This window comes from Ceratotherium simum, chromosome 2 (assembly GCF_057802395.1).
Source record: "Ceratotherium simum simum isolate JZ-2026a chromosome 2, ASM5780239v1, whole genome shotgun sequence".
Classification (NCBI taxonomy): domain Eukaryota; kingdom Metazoa; phylum Chordata; class Mammalia; order Perissodactyla; family Rhinocerotidae; genus Ceratotherium; species Ceratotherium simum.
Window position 1 is genome coordinate 45,231,562 of NC_141901.1, and position 13,459 is coordinate 45,245,020.

Below are 13,459 nucleotides of genomic sequence, written 5' to 3' on the forward strand. Positions count from 1 at the left end.
CGTGTAGGTGTGCAGCACTCTGAGAAGGGCACTTGAAAAAAGTGGAGGGAACTTTGGAATTGGACAGCTGGGGGGGTGTGGGGCAGGTGACAAAGGGGTAGAAGATGTAAGATATCTTAATAAGGGAGGAGTTCAGCCTGGGGCAAAGGAAAATAAGGCTGGAGGAGTTGCTGGGAACTGGAAAATCAGGCAGTCTGGGGCTAAAAAAGGCTGAAGAGTCCCCTGGGGGCTGGTTCAGGCCGAGATGGGCCAGGGGCGGGCCAACAAGTCTCACTTCTCCAGAGGTAGGCCTAGGCCCGGTGTCCCACTGCAAAAAGCAAATGAACAGGTTGGAAATAGTCGGCTTCTGCCTCTGTATCTCTCCAGGAAGAGGCTGAGGTGAGGGCCAGGCTCTCAAACTGGATCACTGCGAGGTCACACTCCTTCCTAAGAGAACTGCCAAAGCACCTAAACGTGACCAGATGAACCACGAAACAAGCTACTGGAGGTTCTGACTGCGACAGCATAAAACCGCCAATATTGCATCGCAAGGTAAAAAATTAAGTTCCCTCTACGTGGAGTAAGCTGTAGCTCTCTCTATAAAAAAACCTCAAACGCATCTTAGTGACGCTCTGTCCATGCTAAGAGTCAAGGCCAGTTTTCTAGGATAAACATGTTGCATCTTCCTGAAACATCAACTTCACTAGACTGAGGGAAAGACATTTTTAATATGAATTTGACACGGATAAACGTGGTGTAGATTGAAAACTCATACATTTTACAAAAGTTGGTTAGCTCTCAAGAGTCTACTGCTGTAGGGTGTGTGTGCTACTGGGGGTAGTTCTACAGCACTTGGGTAGAAACGTCGTGGGTTTTATGGGGGCGGGGGCGCCCTCGGGGTCGCAGGCTCTGCGCTGGGAGGGCCCGCTACCTCGGTCGGCCCTGGAGGGGCGCTCGGCCTCGGTGCGCGGCAGGCACTGCGGCAGGACTCCCCGGGGCTGCGCCTGCCCCGAGCCCCGGCGCCCACCTCCCTCCGCTGCCCCGTTGGGCTGGAGGTGGGAAGTGTGGCAATCGGCCGGACAGAGAGAACGGGGGGCCGCGGCCGGCTGAGGTCGCGGACCGCAGTGGGAGCGGGCGGGGTGTGCGGGGGCACGGCTGCTCCGCGCTCTGGATCCCCGGGCACCTTGCAGGTCTGTCCAGGGGTCCCCGAAGCTACATCGCATCCCTCACGGAGAGAGCAGAGAGGCTGGAGGAGCCCCCGCACTGCCCGCCCTGGCTGGGGGCCTCTGCCCGGAGCCGCGCTTACAGTGGGCGCAGCCGCAGGGCCCGGCGCGGCGGGGGCCCGGGGCCGGGGGCGCAGCCGCCCGCCCAGGGCCGGGAAGGGGGCGGCGGCGGGGAGCGGGGCTGGGCGCGGCCGCCGGCGCGGAGGCCCCGCCGCCCCGCCGCCTCTCCCCTCCCGCGGCCCGGCCGCAGGCCCACGCCCAGTCTCCCGGCTACCGTGTTGCTCGCGGCCTATCGTCCCCGGGCTGGGCTCGCGCTCGGCTCGGCCGGGCTCGGCGGGCGGCGGGAGGAGGAGGAAGGAGGAGGGAGCAGGCAGGCGGGCGGGCGGAAGGGGGAGGAGAGGAGCGAGGCAGCCAGTCGGGGGGGGCCCCGGAGCAGGACGAGGAAAGACGGAGCAGCGGCTCCCGGCCCGGCCAGCTCCGCGACGCCGCCGCCGAGTGAGTCGGGACCCCCGCACCGGAGGCCACGGCCCGTGCGCCGGGGGCGGGAGCGGCGGCGGAAAAGTTGGGCGAACTGGGGTCCGCTCGGCCGCGGCTCGGCGGAGAGGCCCGCTGGGGAGGGACGCGGACGCGGCGGGGAGCGGACGCGGGCGCAGACCCAGGCAGCGGGCGGGGGGCGCCGCCGGCTCGGGGCCTCTGCCCGGCGCGTTCATGGCGGCGGCCTGGGGCGGGCGGGCGGAGCGCCTCGCGGGAGCGGCCGGGCCCCCAGCGCCGCCCGGGGGCAGGCTGGCCGGGCGCCGGGGCGTTCTCGGGCGCGCGGCCCCGAGCCCCGAGCCGCCCTCCTGGGCAACAGGTAGGGGCTGGGAGGTGCGGACGGGCGCCGGGGCTGCTGGCCGAGGGCCCGAGCCCCGGGCGCCCCTTTGTTGGGGAGCACAAGAGTTCGGTGACCATTTGCGCGAGGGCCCCCACTGGGCCCGCGGCGTTGCCCCTGGCCTGGACGGATCCCGTGGCTAGAGGGGGAGGCGGGGGAGGTGGGTCTTGCTTCTTTTTCTTCTTATCGGCCCACTGTACCCACTCCGGGAGGGAGGTCAGAGCGTCCATGTGCTTAACGGGAAACAGGAAGGAGTGGCTTTGAGTGTCTGCCCCGGCCCCTTAAGGCCAAGGCTCTTATACCGTTATGGGGTGTGTGGGGCTAGGGAGGGGGGTGTCTGCTGGTGAAACTGGTTTTCTGGGCCACAGCTTGCTAATTACTGGCCCAGAGGCTCTCTGGCAAGTGGGTTAATTGCAGGTGTGTGGCACTAATCTTTGGTCTGAGCTTGGGAGTTTCTCTCTCTCCTCAAGCCAGACTCCTGGCATCAAAACCGGGTCTCAGTCACCTGAATTGGCAGGCCCAGGAGTCAGGGGATTCTGAGGAATGGAGTGAGCCCCTCTTCCCAGTGAATTGAGTCAGGGATGGCCTCCAGCAGACATTCCCAAATCTGTGTTGGAGGGTCGCTGTCCCATACTGGAGTCCAGGTGACTGGGCCTGAATGTGGGTGACTGACTGCACTTGTGATGGGGCTCTTAAGAGTAAGGACTTGTCTGTAGTCTTGTCCCTCAGAGCCTGGCCCTAATCATACAGTGACCTGCACAGACTCTCTGTTCTAAAGAGAGTTCCTTGTCTCCCTTGCTACCCCACAACTCGCTCCCCTCACTGGGGCCTCTGGCCAGCTTTCCCCCTGGGAGGAAGGGCCTCCTCTTTCCCCTGTCTCTGGCCACAAGCTCTTTCCCCTGTGACAGGCTGATCCTTTACTGTGCCCTTCAGCACTGGCCCCACAACCTGCCAGCCTCTCCTTGCCCCTGGGGGCTGTGGTCCCATGCAGTTTTTGGGTGTGTTTAGGCCTCTGGTGGGGCAGCCCAGACAAGCTAAATTTTGGGACCTATACTGCATCCTGGAGCAGTGACACCTCTTCTTGGCTTCATCCATTGCTCACAGCCTTCTAGTTCATGACCTGCTGTTACTGCCTGAAAAGAAAGTTTTCAACAAGGAAGACTATTCAAGTCCTCTTCCACTTCTTTTTCGTAGTCCCTCATGCTTCAGTGGAAGCGGGGGCCTGTGGGACCCTCTCTTTGTCACTCTCTCCTCCCTTGCTGATCCTATTATGTTTTTCTCAGTTATTCCCCCAAGTTCTGAGAGCCAGTGGGACTGTTATCACATTGAGTCTATGAGATCCCATCCTCATAGACTCAAACTTCTGCTCTCCCAGCCCTCTGGGTCTACAGGCCTCCATGGGGACCCTCTGCCCCTTTTCGTCTATCTGTGAGGGTCTGGGAGGGGTCAGTCAGAGTTGGGGCAAAGCTTGGGGGCTGGGTGGAGCCCTGTTCAAGTTCCTGGTAATCCAATGCCAATGAAATCCCTGCTCTGCTGGCCCCTCTCCAGCCTGTGCCTCAGAAAGTGGAGTCTGTGTCTCTGAGGCAGGTGTGTGTGTGAGAGAATCAGAGACACACACACATACCCTATTGTTTCTTCACGTGTAGGGGGGAGTAAATTATGTGAGTGGAAAAGTATCAGTAGGTGTGATTTTCTCCACCAGAAAATCAAGTAACTGTCTTGAGGGCCAATGGGCCCTGGGAAAGCAGAATCGTCTCCTTATCCTAAGCGCACATCCCCTTTTCATGTCCCAGCCTTTTGTTTATGGGATCCCTTGCTTGGCTTGGGGTACCGATGCCAAGAAACTGCCAGGGCTACCACTGGGAGCAGACTCATTGGTTCTGTGAGGATGTGTACGTGAGGCCGGCTGGGAGCCCCTGTTGTCTTCCCTTCTCCTCCGTGTTGAGTCAGGAGTCCTGACCCTGCTGAATCTGGTGCCCCTCTCTGCTGGGCTAGGCGCTGGGGGTTAGGGGGCAGGGATGGGGTAGCACTCCTCCGCTAATGGAAGTACTAGGCAGCAAGGGAGGGCTGTGGTCACAGAAAGCCTGAAACCCAGGTGTGAGAGAGCCCCCATTAATCCGAGTTTCTGAACTCCTGACACATGCTCTCCGCTCACACCCGGCTCCCTGCTTGGAGTGGGAAGGGGAGAAGTGCTATTTTTTCTTGGCGTTGAGATAGTTGCACTATCCTGGTACTTGCCCTTGACCACTCTCTGACACTTTCTCTGCCTACCTCCCAGCTCCTTACCTTCTTTGTAGAGATAAGACTGGCATAAGACATTCCTGGGCCCCAGGAGTCAGGGAGAGGGGCTCCACCCACAGCCTCCAGGACGCCAGCCAGCTCTCTGAATCTTTTTTTTTTTACATATTTTTTTGAGGAAGATTGGCCCTGAGTTAACATCTGTTGCCAATCTTCCTCCTTTTTTCTCCCCAAAGCTCCAGTAGGTAGCTGTATGCCACAGTTGTACATCCCTCTAGCTGCTCCATGTGGGACCCCGCCCCAGCATGGCTTGATGAACGGTGCCCAAGTCCGGGCCAAGGATCAGAACCAGCGAACCGCAGGCCACTGAAGTGGAACGTGCAAACTGAACCGTTATGACACCGGGCAGTCCCCAGCTCTCTGAATCTTTAATCCTCAAAATGTCGCTGACAGGAGGAAGTTCTCTGCCAGTCTTCACTGACCAGTGTGGGGATGGGGTCCAACTCCTAGGCCTGTCTGTGCCCTTGGCTTTAGATCTCAATGGGGGAAGTTGGGCTCCAAGAGACATAGCAGCCAGGTGACTGGGTCAGGTGTATTTCCCCACCTCCCATCAGGCTAAGCAAAAAAGATGGGAAGGAAGAGCCAGAGGTGTGTTACCACATCTAGGCATTCTGCCTTGTCCCTTCTCTGCGTTTTCTACAAATTGTTTCTAGGAAAGAAAGTGTGTGTGTGTGGTTGTGTGGGGAAAGTTGCACTGTGGATAATTATGTTTAATTTTTTTCAGTTCAAAAGGCTTCCATCTGTTTAACTAATTAAATATTTATTCTGGCTAAGGTGGAGGGGGAAGGGGCAGTGCCCTCGGAGCTGAGGCCTGGAGTGTGTGTGTGTGTGTGTGTGTGTGTGTGTGTGTGTGTGTGTTATTGGGGGAAGGTGGAGCTGAAGATTCTTTATTGTCAGTGCTGACCTCTGATTTCATCCAAGAGAGCAGTGACCAGGAGTGGGGACAAGAGGGTAAAGTCCTTGAGCTGGAATACTGACCCGTGACAGGCTGAGAGGGATTTCGCAAGTGTTTCTGTGGTGGGCGGGGGCGGAGCTGTCGGAGAAGCAGGCAGGAGGACCAGCCCTGCTCAGCTGTGATCTGATCAGCCTTCAGCCAGTAGCACCAATTGGTCTCCAGTTCACAGTGGAGAACAATCTCCTCACTCTTTCCTCCCTGGCTGGGAGGGGACCACCTTCCTTTTTTGTCAGCTTTTAGTCTCAAGGCCAGCCTGAATACCGCTACCTCCCCTCCCTCCTGGGAGGATGAGGAGTAGGGAGCCTGGAAAATACTGCCCTTATCATCCTGCTGGCATTCATTGCTGAGTCCCAGGACTGCCAGGTGTTGTGCTGGTCTCAGCATCTCTGACTCTTCAGGACCATCTTGCTGCTTCTCCCAGCTCCAAGCAGCTGCCTCATGAGCCACAGACCATTCCCTCCCTCATTCCAGTATCAAATGGTCACTACCACCTTGCTGATCCTTTCTCTTTCGGTGGAGGAGAGTGGGGAGTCGGGGGGAAAGCAGCAGCTCTTTCCTGAGCTAAGGATGTTTGTGATGAGTGTTCCCTTGCAGACTAGTATTTTATTTTCTAGATGAGCCTTAATAAGAAATAGCTCCTGGGCCGGCCCTGTGGCTTAGCGGTTAAGTGTGCGCGCTCCGCTGCTGGCGGCCCGGGGTTCGGATCCCGGGTGTGCACCAACGCGCCGCTTCTACGGCCATGCTGAGGCCGCGTCCCACGTACAGTGACTGGAAGGATGTGCAGCTATGGCATACAACTATCTACTGGGGCTTTGGGGGAAAAAATAAATAAATAAAATTATAAGATTCCTCATGTCTGTTAAAAAAAAAAAAAAAAGAAATAGCTCCTCATTCCACCAGATGTCTTGGTCTGCTATCTTGGTTCTCTGTCCCCTGGATCCCTGACTCTCTGCAGCTTTGCCTTCACTTTGTTTCTGAAAAGAGACTTCAGACGGTTCTTCTGCCTTATGTTGGGATTGGATGGCTTGGCATGAGGTATTAATCTTGTGTGCAATCATTTGATGTCCATTGATTGTCCTGGAGCTCATCATCATCTGGGGACATAATTTTGCTTTACTCTGGCCTCTTAATTTTCCCTCGGGACCTGCTGGGTTGTAGGGAAAGAGGAGGAAGAATTTGCCCTAGCCCTGCAATCTGTTTTTGGGTTTCCCTGGCCAGGAAGCTTCCAGCTGTGGGTTGGGTTGGGGCTAGAGGGGGGTGGCTGGAAGGTGGGCGGGGGGGAAGAGGGGTGCCTCTGACTTCACTCGGATTGTTGGCTACAGCTTCTAGGGCCAGATCCTGCCTGTCCTCCATGTCGGGATGGCAAAATGACAGGGAAACCCTGAGGTTCTTAATTTTAGGGAATCAGGACTTCTAGGGGGTGTCAGCATCACCTTCGGTTGCTGTGAATAGTAAATGTTAGGACTGGAAAGCCACCATATTACAGATGAGGAAACTGATTTGTCCACGGCCACATGGCCAGGACCAGAACCCGGTGCTTGAATCTCTGCTCCCTGCGCCTTTTGTTACACCATGAAAACTTTCATCTCTCTCTTCCCCCATAGCTGCCTCCTTTGATGCCCTCTCCCTTCCCCCTCCTCACTCAGGATGCTCCAGACCTTGTATGACTACTTCTGGTGGGAACGGCTGTGGCTGCCTGTGAACTTAACCTGGGCTGATCTCGAAGACCGAGATGGACGTGTCTACGCCAAAGCCTCAGACCTCTATATCACACTACCCCTGGCCTTGCTCTTCCTCATCATTCGATACTTCTTTGAGCTGTGAGCATACCAGCCTACCCCCATGCCTTCCCTGGCTGCCAGCCACACAGTTTCTTACACTTCAAGTTTGTCTCTTGCTGTTTAATTGGTCCTGGACCTTGGTGTTCTGGCCACCCAGGTCCCTGCCTACTGTGTGTCCCCCACTGAAGGCAGCATTGTCTTCCTGAGGACTCAGCACCCCCAGGCCCTTTCCTTCAATGGTTATTTGTTCTCACCCTCCACCCAGCCCGGTCACTAGTGAACACAGGCAGCTTTGTCAGCTGTGGGCAGCCCAAGGAGGCCAGAGAGGGGGTTGCCGGGAAACTGAGGCCCAGGATAAAGTTGCCTGAGCTTGCAGTCCTTTCCTCTCCCAGCTTTGGGGCTACCAAGAGGTGCTTCAAGAGAGCCAGACACTTCTCACTCATATCCCTTCCCCAGTTATGTGGCTACACCACTGGCTGCCCTCCTGAACATAAAGGAGAAGACTCGGCTGCGGGCACCGCCCAACCCCACCTTGGAGCATTTCTACATGACCAGCGGCAAGCAGCCCAAACAAGTACGAGCTGCAGACCCGGCTCTGGGAGTTACTGAGTTCTGGTGGGAGGGGGAGGGTCGGAGTGCCAGCTCTGGTGGGTGAAGAGATGGGAGAGCAGTGGTGCTGACTCAGGTTATTACTGGAAGAGGGTAGGAAGGTGGGGGGCACTACCGAGTTCTGAAGCCAAGCATAATAAATGAAGCTCCTTTATGACACCCAGGTGGAGGTAGAGCTTTTGTCACGGCGGAGTGGGCTCTCTGGCCGCCAGGTAGAGCGCTGGTTCCGCCGCCGCCGTAACCAGGACCGGCCTAGTCTCCTCAAGAAGTTCCGAGAAGCCAGGTAGGGGAGGTTGGGGCAAGAGAAACCAGGTGGCAGAGGAAGGTCTGATGTACCTTGCTGGGAGGGTGGGCCATGGCCGTATGCAGGGAGAGATTGTGCCCACGTGACGAGGTGAATTTGGTTTTTAGTGATATTCTTGAGAGGATATCTGGGGGGACTTAGGGGTTGTTGGAGGGCTGTGCCATTCTCCTACCCCACTCCTAGCCATTTCCGCTTCCTCTTCCAGTTGGAGATTCACATTTTACCTGATTGCTTTCATTGCTGGCATGGCCGTCATTGTGGATGTAAGTGGGGATTACTGGGAGGTGGGAGTAGGCTCTCTGGCAAGGTGGGGTGAGGCCATAGAATTTGGGGTCCTCCTCTTTTAACCTTTCACTCTCTCTCTGCAGAAACCCTGGTTCTATGACATGAGGAAAGTTTGGGAGGGATATCCCATACAGGTATGAGATGGGGTCCCGAATCCTTATATGGGGGTGATTAAGAGAATCAAGGTAGGATAGGACTAGGACATACATACCCTTGTGCAGAGATGATCTATGGAGCAGGTGGCAGAAGGGACTGGAGTCATGGTGCTAAACGCAACCTCAGGGGCTAGAAGGGCTGGGTTTAGAGAGGTGAGACCCTTGGGTCCAGTTGCTCTGGGGTCCCTTACCTTTTCTCTCCTCTCTCCCAGAGCACCATCCCTTCCCAGTACTGGTACTACATGATCGAACTTTCTTTCTACTGGTCCCTGCTCTTCAGCATTGCCTCTGATGTCAAGCGAAAGGTGGGTCAAGGGGCTGTGCCATTAAGCCTATGAGCCAGAATGAAGCCCTGGGATGAATAGCCTCCCCTTTGATTTCTGGGTGCTTTGGTTGGAGCTGTGGGATAAGGGGAACTAAGATGAGGGGGAGGAAGAAGGAATAGTGAGGGCTGAGGAATAGGAAAAAGTCCCCTGGAGCCTGTGTCTTTTCTGCAGGACTTCAAGGAACAGATCATCCACCATGTGACCACCATCATTCTCATCAGCTTCTCCTGGCTGGCCAATTACATCCGAGCGGGGACTCTCATCATGGCTCTGCATGACTCTTCAGACTACCTGCTAGAGGTCAGGCTTCCTGGGCATTGCTTCAAACCTAGAAACCCTGGTACAGGTTCTTCTGTCCCTCTGTCCTTGTTTTTTTTGGTAGTGCTGGGAGGGGTTGACATTCCTGGGACCAAGTCGGGGGACAGAGCCAGTGGTAACTGGGGTGTACATATGAGTGTATATGGGAGAGTCAGGAGCCCATGATGATGGATGGGGGCTATCTATGCAGTCAGCCAAGATGTTTAACTATGCGGGATGGAAAAACACCTGCAACAACATCTTCATCGTCTTCGCCATTGTCTTCATCATCACCCGACTGGTCATCCTGCCCTTCTGGTGAGTAGGAGGCCAGACTATACTCCTGTTCTCAAGAAATCAGGAGTCTTGCCTCCCCCTGCTCATTTATCTATCCTCCATCTTAACCCCTTCCTTTCTGTGTGTACAATTCTGTCTCTCCCTTCCTGTCCCCAGGATCCTCCATTGCACCTTGGTGTACCCACTGGAGCTCTATCCTGCCTTCTTTGGCTACTACTTCTTCAATTCCATGATGGGAGTGCTACAGCTGCTGCATATCTTCTGGGCCTACCTCATTTTGCGCATGGCCCACAAGTTCATAACTGGAAAGGTGAAGTCTCTGTCCCTGTTGTGTAGGCCCTCCTACCCTCAACTCTAGAAACTGCCCCAACTCCCTCCCATACCAGGAACTTTCTAAAAAACTACTCTGAGGCTCTGGGTATAGCTGGAACAAGCCCATGGAGAGAGGCAGTTCTTAGGGGTTTGAGGACATCCTGTAACACTTCTTATCCCTTTCCACAGCTGGTAGAAGATGAACGCAGTGACCGGGAAGAAACAGAGAGCTCAGAGGGGGAGGAGGCTGCAACTGGGGGAGGAGCAAAGAGCCGGCCCCTAGCCAATGGCCACCCTATCCTCAATAACAACCATCGTAAGAATGACTGAATCATTGTCCCTACTGCCCCTCAGATTAATGCATAAAGCCAAGGAACTACCCCACCCTCCCCATAGGGTCACTTTAAGCTCTGGGGAGAAAGGAGAAAGCAGAAAGTGAGAGGAGAGAGTTCTTCTCTGTGTCCCCACCCCTGCTTCTTTGTCACCCAGTTGCCTTTAAACCACATTCTAACCAGCCTATCCTCAGGTGGAGGAGAGGTTGGTTATATCCTTTGTTAGAGGGGATGGTCTCACTTTCCAGTTGTCCTTTCTATTGCTTTTGAGACCCTTCCTCAGCTCTGGGGGTGGGGGTTACAACTCACATTCCTTATTCTTCAGAATTTGGCCCTAGCTGTTTGCCTTTGACTCCCTGACCTCCAGAGCCAGGGTCGTTCGTGCCTTACTGTCCCATCTGTGGGCCTCATTCTGCCAAAGTTGGACCAAGGCTCACCTTTCTAAGCTCCCTAACTCGGGCCAGAAACCAAAGCTGAGCTGACTTTAACTTTTCCCCCTCCTAAGACGCAAGTGAATTGAGTGTAGGAGGGTGCACATGACCCTTACCCTACCTCTGCCAAAAAGTGGGGGCCATACTGGGAACTGCTCAGATGGTCTTTGTGTGACCTCTCTGCCAGCTGTCCCTATAGTCACAGGTCCAAGATCGTACTGCCTCCTTTCTCTGGCCTCTTCCCCTAGGCTAGCTGGTTTGGAGTAGAATGGCAACTAGTTCTAATTTTTATTTATTAAACATTCGGGGTTTTGGTTCTAAAGCCAGAATTACAGCTAGCACCTGGCATTTCAGCAGAGGGACCATTTCAGACCAAAATGTACTGTTAATGGTTTTTTTTAATTAAAATATATTAAAGATTAAGTAAAACATAGCAACAAGTGTGTGAGACTATTAGGAATTGAAAAGGGGGCTCAACTAAATAAACTAAGGTAGTCTTCCTCATGCCTTCCTCATGGTTATGTAACATTTTCTTTTTTAAATTTCACATGGCAAATAAGAAAACACAAAGGTACAGAAGGTATGAGATTAATGACAGCTGCTGATTGGGAAGGATGGGGGGAAACAGATTTCTCATCGAAAGACCCAGAATTGGGAGTATGGGGGCTGAGGGAGAGAAATCAAATCACAATCTTAGTTTTAACATCTTTTTCTTGTATTCAAGAAACAATACAAACCAGGGATAGTAAATACACAGCCCTCATTCCAGGAATAAAGTCTGTTAGAAGCATGAACACTTGAACAAAGGCAGGATGGGAGGGATGAGCGCCAGGACTGAAAGGACGTCAGGCCCAGGTTAGAGTGGTAACCTCTCCCCGCCCCCTAGTGGAGGAGGGACCCTGCCTGCTAGCACCACATTGGAAGGGATCTCCTGACCCAAAACCCCCATCTCTATCTACTAGGAGCTGGGGGAGTAGCTAGACCGGAGACTTGGGAGTCAGAGTTCAACAGTCAGGAGGACCCAGTTCCTGAGGAAAGGACAGTTCAGGAAGGGTTCAGAAGGCGGCTGTCCTCTAAAGAAGACGCCCTCTGCATTCGATGGCCCCACAGCAGCAGAGCAACTCCTTGCCTTCCACACTGCCCACCTCGTAGTTGTAGTCCCAAGTAAGTTCTGTCCCAGCCCGGATTCTCCTAAAGAGGAAGAAAAGGATGGGGTGTGTGTGGTGAAGACAGCAGATAACCCAGGCGCCTGGGGTTACAGAGTATAGGTGGAGCTGGAACACAGACAGAGCAGGGGAGCAGGGGCGCTTAGAATTTCAATAGCCCTTGCCCCTCCCCAATCCAGGGCTTCTCCTACCCAACCATCCCCTCTCCTGACTCCCTCTTACTTGCTGGCAAAGAAGGCCACCCAAGGGAAGCGAAGATCGTGAGTATCCACGAAGACATTCTGGACAAACAGGTTGGGGCTGCAACTGTGCTGTAGGTTTAAGGACAGGATCAAGTAAGACAAGGAAACAGAATCTGGCTTTGTGGGGTGAGAGGTGGACTAAAAACGATGCCATCTGATCCTCCCCATCATAGCAGAGAAGTTTTGAAAGAAAGCTACCTCTTTAAAAGAACTAGAAATCTGAGGACCATGGGATAATCTAGCATCTAGAGGTGAGGGAGAGGGGTCTCACATTGAGGTAACGGCCCAGGTTGCCTTCAAGCTTGGCATCGATGATGTAGCAAGACTCCTCACCATCGTAGAATTGGCGTGTGTTCTTACGAACAGGTGCGCTTTCCCCCTTTTCCACAGAAGCCATGTTGGTTGATTTAATGGCAATCCCATGGGTTGATTTAAGAGCAAAGCCTCGGGTTGATTTTACTGCCACTTGGCGCTTCAACGGACCTGGACAGGAAGGAGAATGGGGTCAGGACCTATCCCACCTCATGACTTGACATTCTACCCCCATTTTCATTCCACCCATTGCAGCTCAGGAATAACAATAAGCTGAGACTCTGAGGCAGGATTAGATCTGGATAAAGGAGCTGAAGGAAAAGAGTAGAAAACTGGGAGAGGGGAAGGGGACGTGTCAATAACAGTTTAGCTGGAAGTCAGGGAGCCCTCCCAGAGATTCTTCAACTCTTAGGATCTGAAATTTTTCCCCTACTTCTTTAGCTTCCTTAAAAAATCCTTTATCCCAACTTTCCTACTGTTCCTTCCTATGACCCCTCAAATTCTTCCAGACTACCAGACATGTTCTTCTTGTCCTCAAAGTCATCCCCTTCAGAGCCAGAGGAGATGGTCTGGATATCATCACTGTCAACCGCTGTGGCTGAAGTCTGACCAGCAGTGGGCTTTCGGCTGGTCCCACTTTCCCCCTCACTTTCTGTGCTGCTGGACAGTGTCAGGACATCCTGGGGAAACAGAAAGGTGAGAAGAAGGAAGAGTAAATGGGGAGGGCCCCTTCAAGTCCTTGTTCTTACCTATGGTTAGACAGGAAGGGGCTGAGACTATATACCAAGAGGAAGATTAGATGTGGAATGAAGGAAAATGAGGCAGGAAGTCAAAGCCAATGAAACAAGAAAAGATCTAACTAGTTATGGTGAAGGACTTGATGAGGTGAGGAGAATGTTCCTTTACTCAGACTCTGAATAAAACAGAAGGCTGGGGAAGGTACAGCTTGAGAAAGTAGATCACTTACATCAGGGTTGGACTGAGCAGAGGCCAGGAGTCGTCGGCTCTGATGCATACTAGTCTTACTAGGGGGGCGGCGAAGTCCTTCAGGCTTCACAGGAGAAGGATTATAACCATAATTTCGACAGCTTTCAGTAACTCTGATGGAAGGGGAAGGAATGAGAGGGGGTCGGGGTATTGGCTGTTTCTTAGGCTTCTTTTGTGGGCTTGAGAGAAGGCAGATTTGGAAACAGGTCAAAAAGAGAGGCACTTACATTGACATCTTGTTTCGGTCATCAGGGTCCTGGAAAAGAGAGCAAGTAGAGGGTTAAATGTTTTCATGGTTCT

At 53.9% G+C, this 13,459-nt stretch overlaps 2 protein-coding genes across 6 annotated transcripts in view; one reads left to right on the forward strand and one right to left on the reverse strand.

Annotated features, from left to right (window-relative positions):
* Positions 1 to 317: 317 nt before the first annotated feature.
* On the forward strand, positions 318 to 10,885 carry CERS2 (ceramide synthase 2). 3 transcript variants are annotated; one of them, XM_087443755.1, is made up of 11 exons: positions 318 to 531; positions 6,970 to 7,143; positions 7,561 to 7,678; positions 7,878 to 7,996; positions 8,223 to 8,280; positions 8,386 to 8,436; positions 8,670 to 8,762; positions 8,955 to 9,083; positions 9,292 to 9,398; positions 9,534 to 9,687; positions 9,879 to 10,885. In XM_087443755.1, the coding sequence occupies exons 2-11, from the start codon at positions 6,971 to 6,973 to the stop codon at positions 10,017 to 10,019; spliced, it is 1,143 nt and encodes a 380-aa protein (XP_087299881.1). In that variant the 5' UTR covers positions 318 to 531; position 6,970; the 3' UTR covers positions 10,020 to 10,885. The 3 variants fall into 3 exon arrangements, with proteins under 3 accessions (XP_087299881.1, XP_004436033.1, XP_087299873.1); XM_004435976.3 differs by lacking the exon at positions 318 to 531 and adding an exon at positions 1,081 to 1,169; XM_087443747.1 differs by lacking the exon at positions 318 to 531 and adding an exon at positions 1,588 to 1,697.
* Positions 10,886 to 11,145: 260 nt separating this feature from the next.
* The window catches only part of SETDB1 (SET domain bifurcated histone lysine methyltransferase 1), a 32,248-nt gene continuing 29,934 nt past the window's right edge, over positions 11,146 to 13,459 (reverse strand). For all 3 annotated transcript variants that reach the window (XM_087443745.1, XM_087443742.1, XM_014791787.2), the window contains 6 exons: positions 13,387 to 13,415; positions 13,140 to 13,272; positions 12,687 to 12,852; positions 12,132 to 12,343; positions 11,841 to 11,929; positions 11,146 to 11,643 (listed from right to left, as the gene is read on the reverse strand). In XM_087443745.1, the coding sequence (XP_087299871.1) occupies positions 11,526 to 11,643; positions 11,841 to 11,929; positions 12,132 to 12,343; positions 12,687 to 12,852; positions 13,140 to 13,272; positions 13,387 to 13,415 (747 nt within the window). In that variant the 3' untranslated portion in view covers positions 11,146 to 11,525. The remainder of the gene's footprint in view (positions 11,644 to 11,840; positions 11,930 to 12,131; positions 12,344 to 12,686; positions 12,853 to 13,139; positions 13,273 to 13,386; positions 13,416 to 13,459) is intronic.

Excerpts from the sequence above, each read along its gene's own strand:
- CERS2 (XM_087443755.1), top strand. The coding sequence starts at position 6,971 with ATGCTCCAGACCTTGTATGACTACTTCTGGTGGGAACGGCTGTGGCTG. Across the intron at positions 8,763-8,954 it reads CCTCTGATGTCAAGCGAAAG|GACTTCAAGGAACAGATCAT; the intron begins GTGGGTCAAGGG and ends TCTTTTCTGCAG. Across the intron at positions 9,688-9,878 it reads ACAAGTTCATAACTGGAAAG|CTGGTAGAAGATGAACGCAG; the intron begins GTGAAGTCTCTG and ends CCCTTTCCACAG.